The sequence below is a fragment of the Artibeus jamaicensis genome, unplaced genomic scaffold, assembly GCF_021234435.1.
Source record: "Artibeus jamaicensis isolate MK-2021 breed Jamaican fruit bat unplaced genomic scaffold, CSHL_Jam_final contig_387, whole genome shotgun sequence".
Taxonomy (NCBI): domain Eukaryota; kingdom Metazoa; phylum Chordata; class Mammalia; order Chiroptera; family Phyllostomidae; genus Artibeus; species Artibeus jamaicensis.
In genome coordinates, this window is record NW_026521812.1 from 23,023,451 (window position 1) to 23,044,453 (window position 21,003).

At 35.4% G+C, this 21,003-nt stretch overlaps 1 protein-coding gene across 3 annotated transcripts in view; it reads right to left on the reverse strand.

The window, feature by feature from the left end:
* AFG1L (AFG1 like ATPase) overlaps positions 1-21,003 on the reverse strand; it is a 207,640-nt gene that overhangs the window by 87,202 nt on the left and 99,435 nt on the right. For all 3 annotated transcript variants that reach the window (XM_053664828.1, XM_053664827.1, XM_053664826.1), the window contains one exon: positions 15,307-15,365. In XM_053664828.1, coding sequence (XP_053520803.1) covers positions 15,307-15,365 — 59 coding nt within the window. The remainder of the gene's footprint in view (positions 1-15,306; positions 15,366-21,003) is intronic.

The window sequence follows — 21,003 nt, forward strand, 5'->3', positions numbered from 1 at the left end:
GAAGTTGTTGGGGAGATACTGGTTAACAAAATTATATGGGTTTCAGGTGCATAATTCCACAACATATCATCTGTACACTGTACTGTGTGTTCACCACCCTAAGTCAAGTTTCTGTCCATCACCATTTATCCACCCCCCCAGCTTCTCCTCCACCTCCCCCCACCCTCCCCCTCTGGCAATCCTTACTCTGTTGTTGTGCCCATGACATTCTCTCTCCCTCTCCCCCGCACTCTCTCTGCTTAGTCATCTATTAATCATCTAAGTAATTTAATTAAGTTGGTTATGTAAGTGTAAATGACAGAGTGAACAGAGAGAATTTTATCTATCTGTTCAAAATATCATGAATTGCTAGGAGTCAATCAAAGGAGAATAGCAATGCTTGACAGGCAATCCATTTATCAAGAAGTCCAATAATAGTAGCCAGTTGACATTAACCTAAGAAACTATCCTAGTCAAAATACCAACTGGTCCTCTTTTCCTTTCAAACACAGTAATTCTAAATAATATTTAAAACATAATGAGATTATGGTCAATGTATGAGGTTTGCCTGGAAAAATTCCAGCCATTGCTATATAGTGAGAACAGTTTGTGCCACATCAATGTAACTGGCAGCCAAGGAGAGTGGACTGGAATGCGCATGTGCTAACAATGACAACCTCACTGTACTAGTCAGTGAGGACAGTATACACTGTTGAGTGAGCAGGTTTACTGTGTGGTGTTATGTTCAAAATGAATGAGGGAGTACAGCAACAAATCTGCATCAAATTTTGCATTAAGCTTGAACCTTCCTCTGCAAAAACTATTGGGATGGTTCAGAAAGCCACAGCTATGGGCAACTGGTGATCTGCAGTTTTATCCTGACAACACACCCGCTCACATCACCTCTCACGCAGAGTTTTTTTTGGAGAAATGTCAAATCACCCAGTTGACTCAGCCCCTCTACAGAATAGATTTGGTGCCCTGTAACTTCTGGCTTTTCCCAAAACTAAAATCACCTTTGAAAAAGAAGAGATTTCAGACCATCAGTGAGTCTCATGAAAATATGATGGGGCAGCTGATGATGGCTGGGAGAACTGCGTAAGGTCCCAAAGTTCTTACTTTGAAGGGGACTGAGCTCATTGCTCTATGTACAATGTTTCTTGTATCTTCTTTAATAAATGTTTCCATTTTTCATATCACATGGCTGGATGCCTTCTGCACAGACTTTGTATTTTATTCAATAAATATACACTTAGGACATGTTATCCTTTAATTTAATATTTATTGTATTTTTCCAATGCCATTTATTTCCCTTATACACCCCTTTATCCAGCAATCACCACACTGTTGTCCATGTCCTTGAGTCCTTTTCCATTTTTGTTTAATTCCCCCACCACTTACCCCCAACTAGCTGCCATCTGCTCTCCATCTATAAGTCTTGTCTCTTTTTTGCTTGTTAGTTCAGTTTTTTCAAGGATTCCACATAGAAGTGAAATCATATGATGTTCGCCTCTCTCTGACTGGCTTATTTCACTTTGCATGATATTCTCCGGGTCCATCCATATTGCTGCAAAGGGTAAAATTTTATTCTTTTCCAAGGCTAAGTAGAATTCCATTGTGTAAATGTCTCATAGTTATTTTATCCACTCATCTACTGATGAACACAGGCTGCTTTCATATCTTGGCTATTGTAAATAATGCTGCAATGAACACAGGGGTGCTTATATTTACAGATGACATGACACTGTACATAAAGAACCCCAACGATTCCACCAAGAAAATACCAGAAGTAACAAATGAAGTCAGCAAAGTACGATACAAAATTAATATCCAGAAATCAGTTGCATTTTTATATGTCAATAACAAACTAACAGAAAGGGAAATCGAGAACACAATCCCATTCATAGTTGCTTCAAAAAGAATAAAACACCTAGGAATAAACCTAACCAAGGATGTAAAAGATCTGTGTGCAAAAACGTTTTATTTTAATGTAGTCCCATTTCTTTCTTTATTTTTTTCTTTTGTTTCCCTTGCCTGTAAACATATATCCGATTTGCCAATATTGTACCAACCTTGCATCCCTGAAATAAATCCCACCTGATCATGGTGTATGATCTTTTGATGTAATGCTATAATCAGTTTGCTAACATTTTATTCAGGATTTTAGCATCTATGTTCATTACGGATATTGGCCTCTAATTTTGTTTGTAGAGTCTTCATTGGTTTTGGAACTGGGATAGTGCTGGCCTCATAAAATGAGCTTGGAAGCCTTCCCTCCTCTTGAATTTTATGAAATAGTTTGAGTAGAGGTGTTCTCAGAATGTTTGGTAAAATTCACCTTTGAAGCCATTTGGTCCTGGGCTTTTGTTTGTTGGGAGTTTTTTGATTACTGCTTCAATTTCACTAGGTGTATTCTGTTTACTCAGATTCTCTGATTCTTCCTGATTTAGTTTTGGAAGATTTTATGTTTCCAGGAATGTATCCATTTCATTCAGGTTGTCCAGTTTTTTGACATATAGTTATTCAAAATATTTTCTTACAATCCTTTTTATTTCTTTAATGTCAGTGGTTATTTTCTCTCTTTCATTTCTAATATTATTCACTTGGGCCCTCACTCCGTTTTTCTTGATGAGTCTGGTTAAAGTTGTCAATCTTGTTTGACAAACCAAGAGCTGTTCAAAGAACCAGCTCTTGGATTCATTGATCTTTTGTATTATTTTTTAGACTCTATTTCATTTATTTCTAATCTGATCTTTATCATTTCCTTCTTTCTACTCACTTTGGGCTTTGTTGTTTTTTGTTCAAGTTCCTTTAACTATAAAGTTAGATTGTTTATTTGAGTTTTTTCTTACGTTTTGAGAAGAGGCCTGTAATGCAATGAATTTCTGTCTTCAGATTGCTTTCCAGCCTCCCACAGATTTTGGATTGTTGTGTCCACGTTTTCATTTGTTTTAAGGTATCTTTTGATTTCTTCCTTGATCTTATTGTTGACCCATTCATTATTTAAGATGTGTTATTTAGCTTTCATGGATGCATGTTTTTCAGTGTTCTTCTTGTGATTGATTTCTAGTTTCAAAGCATTGTGGTCAGAGAAGAGGCTTGATATGATTTAAATTTTCTTAAATTTACTGAGACTTGTTTTGTGTCCTAACATAGGGTCTATCCTAGAAAATGTTTCATGTGCACTTGAAAAGTATGTATATTCTGCAGCTTTGGAGTGATATGCTCTGAAGATATCAATTAAATCCATTTGATTGAGTGTGTGGATTAAGGTCTCCTTGTACATTTTCTGTTTGGAAGATCTATCCACTGAAGTCAATGGGGTGTTAAAATCCCCAACTATGGCTGAAGATGTGAAGATCTGCATCATATATTCAGGTGCTCCTATGTTGGGTGCACAAATATTTACTAGTGTTACATCCTCTTGTTGGATTGTTCCTTTTATCATTATGTAGTGTCCTCCATCTCTTACTTTAGTCTTTGTTTTAAAGTCTATTTTGTCAGATATAAGCACTGTTACCCAGGGTTTTTTTTCTTTCCATTTGCATAAAATATCTTTTTCCATCCATTTACTTTCAGCCTCTGTGTATCTTTCCATCTGAGATGGGTCTCTTGGAGGCAGCATATATATATGGGTCTTGTTTCCTTATCCATTCAGCTATCCTCTGTGTTTTGGTTGGGGCATTTAAGCCATTTATATTTAAGGTGATTATTGACAGATATGTATTTAGTGCCATTTTATTGTTAGACTATTTTGCTCTGGTTTTTTTTTTCTTTCTCTTTTTCTTCTTCTTAAAGCAAGCCCTTTAACATTTGTTGCAGCATTGGTTTGGTGTTAACAAACTCCTTTAGCTTTTTCTTATCTGGGAAGTTCTTTATTTCTCCTTCATTTTTAAATGATAGCCTTGCTGGGTAAAGTACCCTTGGTTGCAGTCCTTGCTTTTCATCACCTTGAATATTTCATGCCACCCCCTCTTAGCATGTAATGATTCTGTTGAGAAATCAGATGACAGTCTAATTGGTGCTCCCTTGTATGTAACTGCCTGCTTTTCTCTTGTGGCTTTTAGGATTGTCTCCTTGTGTTAAAGCCTGTTTTCATTATGATGTGTCTCAGTGTAGGCCCCTTTGGGTCAGACTTGTTTGGGGCTTTCTGGACTTGTGTGTCTTTTTCCTTTACCAGGTTAAGGAAGTTTCCAGTCATTATTTCTTCAAATAGGTTGCTCATTCTCATCTCCTGGTATTCCCATTAAGCAGATGTTGTTATGCTTTATGTTGTCTAAAATGTTTCTTAAGCTTTCCTCTATTTTTAAAATTCTTTTTTCTTTTTGCTGGTCTGCCTGGGTGTTTTTTTCTTTCCTGTCTTCCAAACCACTGATTCAATCCTCTGCTTCATCTAACCTGTTTATTTCTTTCGGTGTGTTATTTGTTACATTCTTTATTTCTGATTGATCCTTTTTTATGGTTTCTATTTTTTTTCACACCATTGAGCATTCTTATAAATATTACTCTAAACTATTTGATAAATTGCTTGCCTCCATTTCATTTAGTTTTCTTCTGGAGGATTCTCTTGTTCTTTCATGTGGGGTCTGTTTCTTTTTCTTCCCATTTTGGCTGCTTCTTTGTCTTTGTTTCTATTTATTAGGTAGATTTGCAAAAACTCTGGTGTAGGCCTTTGTCAAACATGCCTGTGACTGGCCCTGGTGAACCTGTTGGGAGCCAGCCACCATACAGACTGTGGCTCCCCCTGCTGGCCTAGGTGTGTGCAGAAAGAATTAGACAGCTTGTCCTGGCCAGCTTTTACCAGCACCTGGCCTGAGGGAGGGTCAACTGAAGTTTCACAGAGCACCCAGAGATCCACCTTAGTTGTGAATTTAATGGATGATACGCCTCAAGCTGTAATCAGAAATCTGTCTTGAGCTCCATGGGGTGGAGCAGAGTAATTCCTGTGAGTAGTATTATTGCTTCCCCTAAGGCTGATGGCATTCAAAGAGGAGTGCTCTGCCTGAGAAAGATGGCTTCTGCAGTATAGAGAGTGACTTAACACAGGGATCCTGACAGCTGTTCCTTCAGTTCTATCCCCAAAGCTACCAATCCCAGATTCTCCTCAAGCGACTCTAGTCCACTCTGCCCTCCCTCTGCCAGAGCCCAGGGTAAATGGCTGCAAATGAAATTTGTGTACTGACCCATTAAGAGGCTCTCTGCCTCTCCTGCCATCTCTCCCTGGCAGACAGAAACCCTGCTGCTTCACAGCTGGGTGTTATCTGGGTTCCTTTCAAGTCTGGTGCTATAGGCTGGGGAGCCCAACTTAGGGTTTAGAGCCCACATTTCTCAGGGAGAACCCCCATGGCCACCGAATTATCCCTTCAGACTTCAGCTGCCACCTGTGGGAACCCAGCAAACCCTCTGACACCTCCTCCATACTCCCTACTAGTCCCATTGTAGTCATGTGGCTTCTTCCACCTGTCTGTAGTTATAAGGCTTCTCTCAAGCTAGTGTTCAGTTGGTTATTCAGGGTGATTTCTCTACTGTTTAGTAGTAATTCCAGATTGGTCCAGGGAAGAGGTTAGTGTAGCTACCACCTATTTCTCCACCATCTTGGGGCCTCACTATAACGTCTTTAAGTTCTTTTAAAATATAGAAAAGCTTTACCTGAAAAAGTCTCCCATTTCCTGAGTTAGTTCTTCCAAATTATATTCTCCACGTGCTTCTACTTATTAGTTTATGTCTACCTCTTCTGTCTGCTCTTGCTGCTTTCTTCCCGCAGCGGCCATTCCATTCAATAATAGGCTCTACACATAGGACCCATGTTTAATCTACTTTGCTTCGTTGCTGATTTCTCAACTTTGAATATAGGTAGTCCTATCTAGGTATAATGAATTCCTGAAAAGGATGGGCTGAAAATTACCTGCTAAAAAACATTTTTTATTATAAAAATAACACAAGATCAAGAAATCTTAGAAAAGACTAAAAGAGAAAACTTAAATTGTCTATAATCTTATTATTTAGAAGTAAGTTCTGTTTACATTTTGGGATATTTATTTCCAGTTCTTTTCCATGCATGTCTATTACTTGCATAGTTGAGACAGTAACAGATACACTCTTGCATCACATTTTTTCCACTCACAGTATCTGTGGACATTATACTACATTATCAAAACTGTTCTGAAAATATCATTTCAAGTAAGTAAGATATATTCCCTCACGTGATTGTACCATCATTCACTTAACAATCCATCCACACACAGAAGAGAAAGATGTGCCCATCACTTTTGCATAGTTAACCTATTTATATTTTTATATTTAGGGGGAAATATGACTCTGAGTTCCTGAATTACAGGAAGGCCTTCTTCTTTACAATTAAAAACTAATAAAGATATCTATGCTTTTGGCCAAAGCAGAGTAGTTGGAACCCACTTCTGCCTTCCTGTGATAAAGCACTAAAATACTGGACAAAACATATAAAACATCAGATGTCAGATATAATACAGTAAGTAGCAAAGGACAGCAATCCCTAAGATGTGGAAAATACATCACACAAGTACACATTACATTTTTCCCTGTCTTTCTGTCTAGAGGGAATTTCTACACTGAAGTTGAAGAAAGAGCAATCAGAGTTTTGGGAAGCTAAGGCAGTTTGCAATCTGCATGGTAAAGTTCAGTACAGGAGGAAGCTCTACAGAATGAGAGCTCCAGACACATGAGCATAGAGAGTGTCTGTCATCTTTGGCTGAATATTAAGCTGCATGTGCCTAAGGTGAAACTCCACAAGACTGAGCAAAGAACAGTCCATGCAAAGCTGGGAGATATCAGTGGTCTGAACTGCCAGAGTGGAGAAACTTCAGTGAAACAAGGGGATTCAGTAGAGAGCCTAGAAGGGTCACACCTAGAAGAAGGACTAAAATAGTCCTAGAGTAAAGGCTACTTCAGACACCCTAGCAAATCTGAAAAACAAGCCTTGAAAGGATCATGATAATCTGTAAGAAATGTAATCACGTGCTGAAATAAAATTCAACGGCCTTAAAGGAAGTAACAGGGACTCAATGCAATAATCACAATCTCCAGCATCCAGTCAAAAATGACTAAACTTAAAGCAGGAAAATAGGACCCACAACCAGGAAAAATATCAGACCATAGAAACAAAGCCAGAAATGACTGAGATGATGGAATTAGCAGACAAGGACTTGTACTACACTGACTTCTGCTCTGTGAAGCAACTTTCCCTATTCCTTCTCCTATGTACTTTTAAAATCTGGAAATTAAGTAGAAGACAACATAAGAAGATACTGAAAAGTAGAAGGAAAGAACAGCTAGTGACCTCTATACCTTAGAAACAACAGACTGGTGAGTTCTCTGCTTTTTCTTTTGACTCGTATACACCAAACTGGGAGCCAAAGAAGCCAGCAAGCCAGAAATGTCGATGGACACAGAAAAATGAGGCCCCAACAAAAGCCTGCTCTCTTTAACCAAAGGAGCAGGAAAATGGCAGTGTAACTGCAGCAAACACCACAAAAAAACCCCACAAACAAACAGACAAACAAACAAACAAAACCCTGATACCACGGCCACTCTTACCAGCAAAGGCTGAGGGGAGCCTAGAATTACACTCTCACAGGTTGCAGTGAGGCACCCCCACACTCCTGCCAGGGTAATGTCAGTGAAGGCTATGTATGAAGCTGAAACTTTGATCCCTGCTGGCCAGTAATGAGCATCACCCTACCCCCATGATGTCTGTGGAGATGGGAACCTCTCTCTGCAGTGACAAGGGCACCCCTGACTCAGGTGTCAATGAAGCTGAACAGGGACCCTGGACTTCCACTTATATCTGGAGGTAATGAGGTGGTGCCTCTTGTTCTCCTGCCAGAATAATATAAAAAATAGCCAGTTAAAACAAAAGGTTTAAATAAAATCCACAAAGAAAATATACAAATGGCCAATAAGCACATCAAAAGATTCTCAACATCACTAATCATTTGAGAAATGCAAGTCAAAATTGCAATAAAATATTTCACACCAATTACAATGGCTATTATTTTTTTAAAAGGAAAAAAGAACAAATGTTGGAGAGGCTGTGGGGAAACTGGAACCCTTGTGCATTACTGGCAAAAATGTAAAATGGTACAGCAGCTATGGAAAACAGGATGACATCTTCTCAAAAATTACACATAGAATTTCTATATGATCCAGAAATTCTGTCTGGGTATATATAAAAAAGAATTGAAAGCAAAGACTAAAACAGACATTGTACACAAATGTCCACAATAGCATTACTCACAAAAGCCAAAAGATGAAAACAATCAGAATGGCCATCAACAGATGACTGGACAAGCAAAACTGTATAAACATATAATAGAATATTATTCAGCCTTAGAAAAGAGTGAAATTCTGACACTTCCTGCAGCATGAATAAACCCTAAAGGCAGATGATAAGTGAATTAAGCCAGACAGAAAATAACAAATATTATATGATTCCATTTATACTAGATACCTAAAAATGACAAATTCTTAGACACAGAAAGCAGGATGGCAGTTGCCAGGATTTGGGGAGGGGGAGAATATGGACTGATTATTTAATGAGTACAAACTTCCAGTTTGGAAAGATAAACAAGTTCTGGAGATGGGTGATGGTTGCACAATGATGTGACTAAACTAGACTGTACGTTCAAAATGGTAAAAATGATAAATTGTATATGTATTTTACCATAATAAAATACATAAATCTTAAAAAAGAGAGAAAAGAAAAAGTCCCATTCACAAGCAATATTTAATAAGTTTAAATCTGTATGCAACTTATAACAGTCTCCAATGATTTAAGGTCAATGACAAAATTATAAGAAAAACAGACAAATTTACAATCCAAGTGAAAAATGTTTTCTGTAAGCCTCTCAATAACTGATGGGGAAACTATGTAAGAATAGAGGTATGAACAGCATTAAATTAACAAACCTTACTTAATAGATATGTTGTATTACATACATATATATATCATACACAACTATAGAGTAGTCATTACTTTCAAGAACACAGAGAATATTTTACCAACATTGTCCACATACTGGGCCATAAAACAAGTTTCAACAAATTTGAAAGGACTTAAGTCACACAGAACACATTCTCTGACCACAGTGCAATTAAGCATTTGTTAAGAAATTAGTAACAAAAGCATAATGACAAAACTCTCATAGGTTTGGAAATTAAGAAACATACCATAGATAATTCATGGGGTAAAGTAGGTATCACAATGAAAAATACTTTGAACCTGACAGTGAAAATACTAAATATCAAAACTTCATGGATACAACTATTTAAAGGAAATAAACAGCCTAGAAAAGAAGGTTGAAATGAGATAAAAATTATTCTAAAAATTTCAGGAAAAAGCAGCAAAATAAACACAAAGAAAGTGCAAACTTGAGCAAAACAGTAACCTCCATACTTAACAGGCAGTATAAATTATATGTAAGGATTGGTTTTTGTTTTATTCTGCTTTGCTTTTTTCAAGGATTTAGTCTGGGGATGCTTCCTAGTGGAAATGTACCCAAGCGTATTCTGTATCTTTTCCAGTCCTGTGACTTTCTTTCTTTTTTTCTTTTTTTAAATAAATTACAGTAAAATACATAACATAAAATTTATCATTTTAATCATTTTAAGTGAATAATTCGATGGCATTAAGTACATTCACAATGTTATACAACCATCACCATTATCCATTTCCAGAACTTTTTCATCATCCCAGAGACTCAGCAATAACTATATTACTCAACATTTCCCTCTCCTCTCAGCCCCAGGTAATATCTGTTTTACTCTGTGTCTCTATGAACTTGTCTTTCACAGGTTCCTCATATAATGAAATCATATAATATTTGTCCTTTTGTATCTGGTGGAACTCACTTAGCATGTCTTTAAGGTTCATCCATAATGTAGCTTTTGTCAGTCAGTCATTCCTTTTTAAAGTGGAATAATATTTCATTGTATAACTACATCACATTTTTTATTAATCTGTTGATGGACTCATGGCATTTACTAGCATATGAGTCTTCATCATTCCTACTATCTTATGAAAATACTGTTTACTAATAGATTATATGTTTTTGTTATTTTTAATATTACAAGCAACAAATCACAAGTTTTTGTAGTGAATAACAAATGTGTTATCACTTGGTTTATAAAGAAGAACGTAGGCCCAGGTTGGTGAAGCTCATGGATTAAGCACAGGCCTGCAAACCAAAGGGTTGCCCTTTTAATTTCCCAGTCAGGGCACAGGCCTGGGTTGCAGGCCAGATCCCCAGTAGGGGGAGCGCAAGAGGCAACCACACATTGATGTTCTCTCTTCTCTTTCTCTCTCCCTAACCCTCCCTCTAAAAATAAATAAATAAAAATCTTTAAAAAATTAAATAAAGAATGTAAATAAGAAATGGATTTTACATTGTATTGTTCCCCCCAAAACTTCTATCTTGTTTACAATCTCTTTTTATTAAATTAAGATTCTCTATTTGTTTTAAGATTGACTTCTGCTACAGATTTCTCCCAATGGGCCAAAATTATAGAGTGACACTAACAAATGTGCATAGGCAAAATACCATTTACATTAATATGATACAACCTTCCTTTACAATAGAAACTTCATACACCCACCCAAAAAGCTCCAGGAAAGCCAGCCCTCCTGTATACTTCATTGGACTGCTGTTCTGTTACATGTGAAAGTCTTTTGAATAAATGAGTTGTTTTATATCTTTTCCCATCCAATATGGTATTACCATAAAATTCCGATCATGAGATTTCAGTTCATGTTCAATTTCAAACTGTGCATTACGTATCTCAGTTTTTGTTTGATTCCAAATTTGAATTATTCACCTATTTGGTTTTCCTTCTTAAAAAAAAAAAACATTAAGGGTGGGATGGGAAAAAGTTAAATTCAATCTGGTTAATTTAGTTGACTATTAATAATGCTATTATATATTAAAGTATGACAAATTACTGGCCAAAAAAAGTCATACTCAGGGAGCTACTAAGTTCCCTGAGAACCTTTTACCTTCTTTCATTCTGTGAACATCTTCTCTTTATATTTTGTGTCTTTTATGCTACATGAAGACACTATATTTAGTACCTATTCCTCTCAGTCTCATTGTTTACAGATGGGCATCTATAAACACCGTATCACTCTGGGTCCCTGGAGTGAAGGAGACACTTCAAATCTACCTTCTCCCATATACAAAACATGCACACAATGGAAAAAATAGCTAACAGCATAATTTTTAAAAATCACTTTCCCCTTCATCTATAAATACCTCAGAAAATTAAAATCCTCTGGGAACCTAAAATTGGTCAAGGAAACAGATGTTTGAATCCTCTAAGTATAGCACAGGGAACAAAGTTTGGCACCAACAATTGCAATTAGAGTGTATTTCAGAAAAACTGACTGTATCTTTGAAATATTTGAAGATAAAATATTTTTACTACTCCATCTTAGTAAGAATATTTAAGATTTTAGTTTTTTTTTTAAATACAACATTACCCTTTCCCAGGATGCTTTTATGAACTGGGAAAAATTATGCACCTAAGAATTATGGGAATTATATTCTGGTACATAATTATATAATTATGCTTCTTTTGGGTAGTTATTGCATCTTGCTTTCTGTTACAGGTATTTGTGTGCATATTGGATGCCTAATTATATTTTACATGACTTACAAACAAAATAACATAGCCTACTTCATTATTATATTATCCATTATGCCTCATGTTGTACTTTGGACACAGTAAGTTGTCAATAAACACAGTTGCATTAAAAAAATACCTAGGAATAAAAAAAAATAAAAAATAAATATAATTATGATAATAATCTGAAATGTCAATGGAATTATAAGATAGGGATAGTGATGAATGATTTTAGTAAAAATTAAACTAATTTGATGGTGAAAAAAAAAATACCTAGGAATAAATTTAACCAAGGCTGTAAAAGACCTGTACTCAAAAAAATTATGAGACTGAAGAAAGAAACTGCAGAAGGTACAAATAAGTAGAAGCAAACACCATGATCATGGAATGGAAGAATTATCCTCACTAAAATGTCCATACTACCAAGGCAATCTATAGATTCAATGGAATTCCTATCAAGATACCAATGGTATAAAACTAGAACAAGTATTCCAAAAATTTATATGGAACCACAAAAGACACCACGTAACCACAGCAATCTTGAGAAAAGAACAAAGTTGGAGGAATCACACTACCAGATATCAAACTATATTATAAGACCATAGTAATCAAACAGAATGATACTGGTATAAAAATAGACATAGAGATCAATGGAACAGAATGGAAAACCCAGAAATAACCTCATGCTATGGTCAATTAACACTTGACAGAGGAGGTAAGAACAAAGGATGGGGGACCCAAAAATACCTGGAATTATCTTCTGGAGGGCAGGCCCCTTTTAGTACAGGCTTCTTCAGCTAGGTGAGTGTTCTAGGAACCCATCTACATCAGTGTACCAGCTGGCATTGCTGTGAGAGGCTGCGTTTGGCTTTGGTGAATTTTTTTGAAGACTGTCGACACACTTGCCCATTTCATGATGAGTGATTTACAAGTGCACCTGCCTATACCTTGCTGAGTGTTGAGCAGTTTTGAGTAAAAACAGCATGATTCCCATGCCCCACCCTTCCTATTCACCAGATCAGACCCAAGCTACTCTTTTTTTGTTTTCCCAGATGAAAAAAGCCCTGAAAGGAAAACATTTTGCCGATGTGGAAGAGGTGAAACAAAAAACAGCAGAAGCACTAAAAGGCATCAAAACTGACAAGTTCACAAGCTGTTTTGGTCAGTGGGAAAAAAGTCTCTACCATTATGCAATACACCTGTACTTCAGTACTTTGAAGGTGACTGAAGTTTAAGCATGTAAAATAAACAAGCAATTTTTAAATAAATAACTTCCAGTATTGGGGGTAAAGATAAAGTCTATTCAATAAATAGTGTTGGAAATATTGGACAGATACATGCAAAAAAAATAAAATTAGACCACCTTCTTATTATACTATACACAAGAATATACTCAAAATGAATTAAAAGTTTAAATGCTAGACTTGAAACCATAAAAATCCTAGAAGAAAACATAGGCAGTAAAATATTGGACATTTCTCATTGCAATATTTTTTCCTGATATACCTCCTTAGGCAAGGGAAACAAAAGAAAACAAACAAATGGTCTATGTCAAACTAAGATGTTTTTGCACAGCGAAAAAAAATCAACAAAATGAAAAGAGAACCTACTGAATGGGAAAACATATTCACTAATGACACATCTCATCAGATGTTAATATCCAAAATGTATAAAGAACTTATATAACTCAACACCAAAAAACCAAACAATCAAATTTAAAAAATGGGCAGAGGACTGGTGCAGCTCAGTTGCTTGGGTGACATCCCACAAAGCAAAAGGCCCCCACTTCAGTTTCCAGCCAGGGCAGATGCCTGGGTTGCAGCCGGGTCCCTGGTTGGGGGCATGCGACAGGCAACTAATCGATGCTTCTCTCACACATATATGTTTCTTGCCCTGTCTCCCTCCCTCCCCTCTCTCTAAAAATAAATACATGAAATTTTTTTAAATGAGCAAAGGATCTGAATAGACACTTCTCCACAGAGGACACAGAGATGGCCAACAGACAAAAGAAAAGATGCTCAGTGTCACTAATCATCAGAGAAATGCAAATTAAAACTACAATGAAATATCACCTCACACCTGTAAAAATGAGTGTTATAAACCAACAAACGACAATAGTTGGCAAGGATGTGGAGAAAAGGGAACCCTACTGCACTGTTGATGGGAGTGCAGATGGGTGCAGCCACTGTAGAAAGCCATATGAAGTTACCTCAAAAATTAAAAATGGAACCGCCTCATGACCCACTGATTCCACTTCTGGGAATATATCCAAAGAAACCCATAACACTAATCCAAAAGAATATAAGTACCCCAGTGTTCACTGCAGCGTTATTTACAATAGTCAAGATTTGGAAGCAGCCCAAGTGTCCATCAGTAGATGAGCAGATTAAAAAAACTGTGGTACATTTACTCAGCTGTAAAAAAGAAAAAAATCTTACCTTTTGCAAAAGCATGGATAGATCTAGAGAATAATACACTAAGTGAAATAAGCCAGTCAGAGACAGACAAATACCATATAATTTCACTTATATGTGGAACCTAATGAACAAAATAAACAAAATAAAAACAGATTCATAGATAAAATGAACAAACAGCTATCAGAAGAAAGGAGATTGGGGGTACTGGGCGAAAAATGTGAAGGGATTAAGAAAAAAAACTCATAGCCCTGACCAGTGTGGCTAGATGGACTGAGGGCCAGCCCGAACACCAAAAGATTGATAGTTCGATTCCCAGTCAGGGCATATGCCTGGGTTGCAGGCCCAGTCCCCAATTGGGGGTATGTGAGAGGCAACCAATCCATGTTTCTTTCCCTCCTTTTCTCCCTCCTTTCCCCTCTCTCTAAAAAAACCCAACCACTCAAAAACAAAAAATCGTGGTTGGGGGGAATAGAAGTGGGTAAAGGGGGAATAAATGATGATGAAAGGGGACTTGACTTAGAGTAGTGAACACATAATATTATATACAGAGGATTTATTATAGAATTGTACATCTGAAACCTATAAAACTTTATTAACCAATGTCACCCCAATAAATTCAATTAAAAAATCAAGTAAAATATAGAACTGTTGAATAATCATGTATAAACACTTAAATTAACAGTGAAAAGGTAGGCTATTTTATTCTTAATCATACTGTAATGAAGACTATTTTCAAATCTGCAGTGATGATACACACAAATATTTAAACTATTTATGTGCCTCAACTTGACATAATTTCATGATAATTTGATGGCAATTACATTTAAATAATATTAGAATATTTTTGTAGTAATGTTACTTTAGAACAACAACTTTAATAGTTAGGAAAGCATGTTTATGTCCATTAACCTGAAGGAAACAGGAATATTAACCATTTTTTCAGAAATCAATGTATAAATTTAAATATTCCACTATAATATTTATGAACAGGCTTCAAATTAAAATTTATAAAATGTAAACTATAAAATGTTTCAGTTAGACAACAATTTAGTCTGTATTTTGTAGTTGTTCCTGTGTACACATTAATGAACACTATATAGAAAAGATTATTTTCTCCTTTAGTGTGTTTGACTACTACCCAAAACATCTTGCTTGAGTTAAAAATTTTGCTTGAATGCCATACCATAGCAATCTTATAAAATCCCTCAATTATCAATCAATATGACATTAGTCAGTGAACACAAGTGTTTTGCCTCACCTTCAGGACAGCTATGAATGGTACAAAGTTAGCTCTTTGGAGTCCATTTTTATAGAGATCTGAAAGGAAAAAATTAGTATTAGCTTTTTACTTAGTCTAAATCATAATGTTGGCTTATATTTTAGCCTGACAAATAAAGCTTTGTACTGATAAAAAAGATAAAGGAGCATAAAAGGAGAAAAATAACTAAAACTGATTTCTATTCTGGTACTACAGAAAATTCATTATATTCTTAATAAGAAAAATCATTAACAATCACAGAAAAATCAAAGGTCGTTCAACCAAATTAGCTTTAAATGATAATTAAAAACAATAAAAGAATCTGAAATATATCACAAGTGATCATAAGTAATAACCCATCACAATTATCTATTTTAAAGTATTTAATATTTGAATATGTAAAATTTTACTGGAAAAGGAATCATATTCTCTTTTTCTCAACATGCAGTAAAACTTCTCAGTATACAATTAAAAGTGTGTAATAAGATTAGCCCTTTTATAATAGACTTTTAAGAAAACCCATCAATAGACAAAACTATGTGTATATTTGCATCAAAATTATCTATTTCACAATAGGGTGAAAGACATTAAGATCAATTTGCTTTAAAAAAAATATCTAAAAGTCAAAACTCCATTCTTGAAGGCTGTAGGTTTAATGCAATTACATATCATAAATAGGTAGTATTTATTGCCTTACAGTGATGTTTTACATATACGTATATGTCACAGTGCATGGTCATACACATACAAACACAAACATATACACATGTATTGCCAAGAGAAAACAAGTGGAAAGAAGCAACAAATTTTAAGTTTTGCATATTTTTTCTTTTAAAATGGAAATGGAATACTGTTTCAAGAGGTTGAAATTTTATTATATACAAAACATTCCATTTGAAGGTTAACTCTATAAAGTAATGAGATTTTTAAAATAAAAGTATTTATAAAAATGGGAACTGTAAAAAGTTTTCTCAATAATAAAAAACACAAATTTGCTTATGTGTCTCATATTTTTCTTAAAGTATTGTATTATGGGATGCTTTCTGCATTCCTTTGTTTAGAGAAAATTTGATAACTAAGAAACCCTTCAACTGCCACATTTACTTATGGAAATAAAATATGGTCATTAGGAAACATTTATTCTCTTTAGAAAAAATATTCATCATAACATCATTATAGTGAAGAAAGTATTTGCATAAGCTCTGGTTAATTAAGGACTAGAGGCTTTAAAGCAGTTACATTTAAAATTTTTACTTAGGGAGATTATAAAAGGTAATAATGCTGACCAGGCTGTAAGGATTCAAATTCAAAATGAGATCTCTTCTTTCTTAAAAGCAATAACTTGAATAAGTAAAATAAGTTTAAAGTTATATGTTTTCATAGTCTTCCATAGTTACCAAGTTGCTGGGAAAGAAAAGCACTGCTATGTAACAAGAGTTGATAGCCATGATTGCCAGTAAAGGGTAAAAATTGAAAATAAAATAATTTTAAAATCACAATGTTTATAGCAACTTTATTCATAATAGCTAAAAATTGCAATTTTGTTTGTTAGACAAAAACTGGAGGCAATTCAAAAGTCCATCATTAGGTAGATAGATAAACAAACTGTGAAATATCTGTAAAATGACATACAACTCAGCAATAAAAAAATAAACTTTTCATACACACACACAAAGATGAATCTCAAAATAATTATGCAGAGTAAAAGATGCCAGGCCAAGAAAACATGAGAACATAATGTGTTATTCCATTTATATAAAACTCTAGGAAAAAAGCCAACTAACCTAGAGTAACAAAAAGCAAATCAGTGGCTACCTGGAAAAGAGGGCTGTGGGCCATGGATGGCAGGAAGAGATAAAGAAAGAGATGAGAAAAGTTTGGGGTGTGATGGAAATGTTCATTATATATATTTTTAATTTTATTTATTTTCGGAAAGAGAGGAAAGGAGGGAGGTACGGAGGGAAACATCAATGTGGGAGAGAAACATCAATCAGCTGCCTCTCACATGCCCCCATCTGAAGACCTGGCCTGCAACCCAGGCATGTGCTCTGACTGGGAATTGAACCTTTGAACTTCAAGTTCACAGGCTGGCATTCAATCCACTGAGCCACAGCAGCTAGGGCTGCAACGTTCACTATATTGATTGTGGTAGGTAATGACTTCACAGGTATACACATATGTCAATATTTTCAAAATTGCATCCTCTAAATATGTGCATTTATTGTATGTCAATTATGACTTAATACGTTTTTTGAAAATTTACTGCGAAAAATATACATGACATTAATGGACATCAAAGAACACAATATTATAGAATTAAAACTAAGATATTACACTAATGAAAGTTTATCTATGTTAAAGGTAACCTTTATTCTTACTCATGGAATTTTCTTATGGATATATATGTCTCTGAAATGTAATGTAACAAGCATGCAACTTTTAGTTGGCTAATGGCAGAGACAGATGTAAAGGCCCACTGGTAATATTTGTTTAAATCCTCACCTGAGGACATGCTTATTGATTTTAGAGAGGGGGAAGAGAGAAAAAGGGAGAGAGAAATCTCGATGTGAGATGAGAAAGAAACATCAATAGGTTGCCTCTGGTATGTGCCCTAACTAGGGACAGAACCTGGAACCTAGGCATATGCCCTGACCAGGAATCAAGCCTGTGACCTTTCAGTCTGTGGGATGATGCCCAACCAAACTTCACTGGCCAGGGCCCACTCGCAATATTCTTATTTAAAAGATTTCCACTCATCAGTAAAGTTAAATAAGAATAAAAATGCCCTTCTTTCTCTCTGCTGCGTAGAGTTCCATTGTGTAAATGCACCATAGTTTTTGATCCACTCATTTGCTGATGGGCACCTAGGTTGCTTGCTTCCAGCACTTGGCTATTGTAAATTGTGCTGCTATGAACATTGGGGTGCATAGGTTCTTTTGGATTGGTGTTTCAGGGTTCTTAGGATATAATCCTAGCAGTGGAATTCCCGGGTTAAAAGGCAGTTCCATTTTTAGTTTTCTTAGAAAATTCCATACTGTTTTCCATAGTGGTTGTACAGTCTGCAATTCCACCAACAGTGCACTAGGGTTCCCTTTTCTCCACATCCTCTCCAACACTTGTTTGTTGATTTGTTTATGTTGGCCATGCTGATCGGTGTGAGGTAGTAATTCATTGAGGTTTTAATTTGCATCTCTCTGATGGCTAGTGATACTGAGCATCTTTTCATATGTCTCTGGGCCCTCTGTATGTCCTCCTTGGAGAAGTGTCTGTTCAAGTCTTTTGCCCATTTTTAATAGGGTTTTTTTGTCTTCCTGGAGTGGAATTGTGTGGGTTCTTTATACATTTTAGAGATCAAACCCTTGTCCGAGGTATTATTGGCAAATATGTTTTCCCAAATAGTTGGTTCTCTTTTCACTTTAATGGGACAGCAAGGATGGAACTGGAGAGCATTATATTATGCTAAGTGAAATAAGCCAAGCAGTGAGGGACAAATACCATATGGTCTCACCTTTAATTGGAACATAATCAACAAAAGAAAAAAGCAAACAAAATATAACCAGAGACATTGAAATTAAGAACAATCTAACAATAGCCAGGGAGGAAGGAGGAGGGGACAGTGGGGCAGAGGATTTTTAGGAACTACTATAAAGAACACATAGACAAAACCAAGGGGGAGGGTGGAAGCAAGGAAGGGAGGTGAGTTTGGCTGGGGTTGGCGGGGGAGTGGTGGGGAGAAAATGCAGACAACTGTAATTGAACAACAATAAAGTAATTTTTTAAAAAAGTAACAATGCCTTTAAGTCTCTAAGATTTAGTTTTTAAAGAGTTAACTTTTTAAAAAAAATCAGCCTTTACAAAGATATATAATTCAACCTTTAAGCTCAGAGAAGTATTTTCTAAACAAAATTCTAAACAGAATTCATCTTAAAAACCTTTAGGATTTTATAGGACACTTAAGTGAAAAGAACTGTACTCATTAAATTGAAGAGTTTTTTGCAATTCAAATAATATGGTAATTATCGATGCAATAGATCCATTTCCTGGAATGTTATTTAGCTAACAAAATTCTTTATATTTGTTGTTTAATATTATTTTTCTTAGAAATAAAGATTCTATGTTTATATGAACATTTGTCATTATTTACTGTATGCTATTTTAAAATTCAATATAAGTTCTTGACCACATTTTTTTAATACTTTCTGAACAGAGCTGAAGGAGCACCTGGTATAAGATAAAAAAGTGAAATTATGGAACATTCAGTTTTGCGCTGGGTATAAGGACCTCTACATTCTCCACAGTGAATGACTATAATAATACTTACAGATGAAATACGTGCAAAGAGGATTTTTTGTTTAATCTTTATTGTATTTTTTCCATTACCATTTAGTCCCCTGATGCTCCCCCTCCCCCAGCAGTCACTGCATTGTTGTCCATGAGTCCTTGTTCCCTTTTTGCTTAATCACAAAGAGGATTTTTAAAGTAATTACAAGGGTCTATAGAAATACTTTAGAAATGCATATGGATATGTAGACATTTTCCTTAAAAATCCAAGTATCAAAACCATCAGAGTAAACTAAATGCTTATTTCTATAAATACTTATCAATTTAGAGTAAGGAAAACATTTCAGACAGGCAAGGAAAAGGAGTTTCCCTATAAATGAATACAAAATAATTATACACCTCCATGAACCAATTTATCTTCCCAGAGATTGTTCTTTTATAGAAGATATAGACATACAGATGGTCAATAAACATACAAAAAGATGCTCAATGTCACTAATCATCAGAGAAATGTAAACTGAAACCACAATGAAATATCATCTCACACCTGTCAGAATGGCTGTCATCAATAAATCAACAAACTACAAGTGCTGGTGAGGATGTAGAAAAAGAAAAACCCTTTTGCATTGTTGGTAGGAATGTAGACTGGTGCAACCACTGTTGGAAAGCAGTATGGAGATACTTCAAAAAATTAAAAATGGATCCGTCTTTTGACCCAGCTATCCCACTTCTGGGAATATATCCAAAGGAACCCCAAACACTAATTCAAAATGAATATAAGCAGCCCTATGTTCATTGCAGTGTTATTTACAATCACCAAAATATGGAAGTATCCCAAGTTCATTAGTAGATGAATGGATAAAGCAACTTTGAGACATTTACACAATGAAATTCTACTTGGCTGTAAAAAAAGAAGAAAGTTTTACCCTTTGTGACAGTATGGATAGACCTGAAGAACATGCTGAGTTAAATAAGGCAGTCAGAGAAATATACCATATGATTTCACTCCTATGTGGAATCTAATGAGAAAACTAAACTAACAAGGAAAATGGGGACAGACTCAAAGATGGAGGGCAGATGACAGCTGGGAGGGGAGGTTAGGGAGTGGAGGGATTAAGTAAAAAGGAAAAGGACTCATGGACATGGGCAACAATGTAGTGATTGCTGGGGGTACAAGGGGACTAAAAGGTAATTTAAAAAATATAGTAAAGACTAAATTTTAAATAAATATGTGTGTGTGTGTGTGTATATATATATGTGTGTATATATATATATATATAAATAAATTGGTACCTTAAGAAATTTAAGTAGTAATAGCTACTCAGCTTCTTTTTACAAAAAATTAATTGTAGTTCAAACAGTATATTATTAAATATGTAGATAATATATCTAATTAAATGCTCCCACTTGATGGTG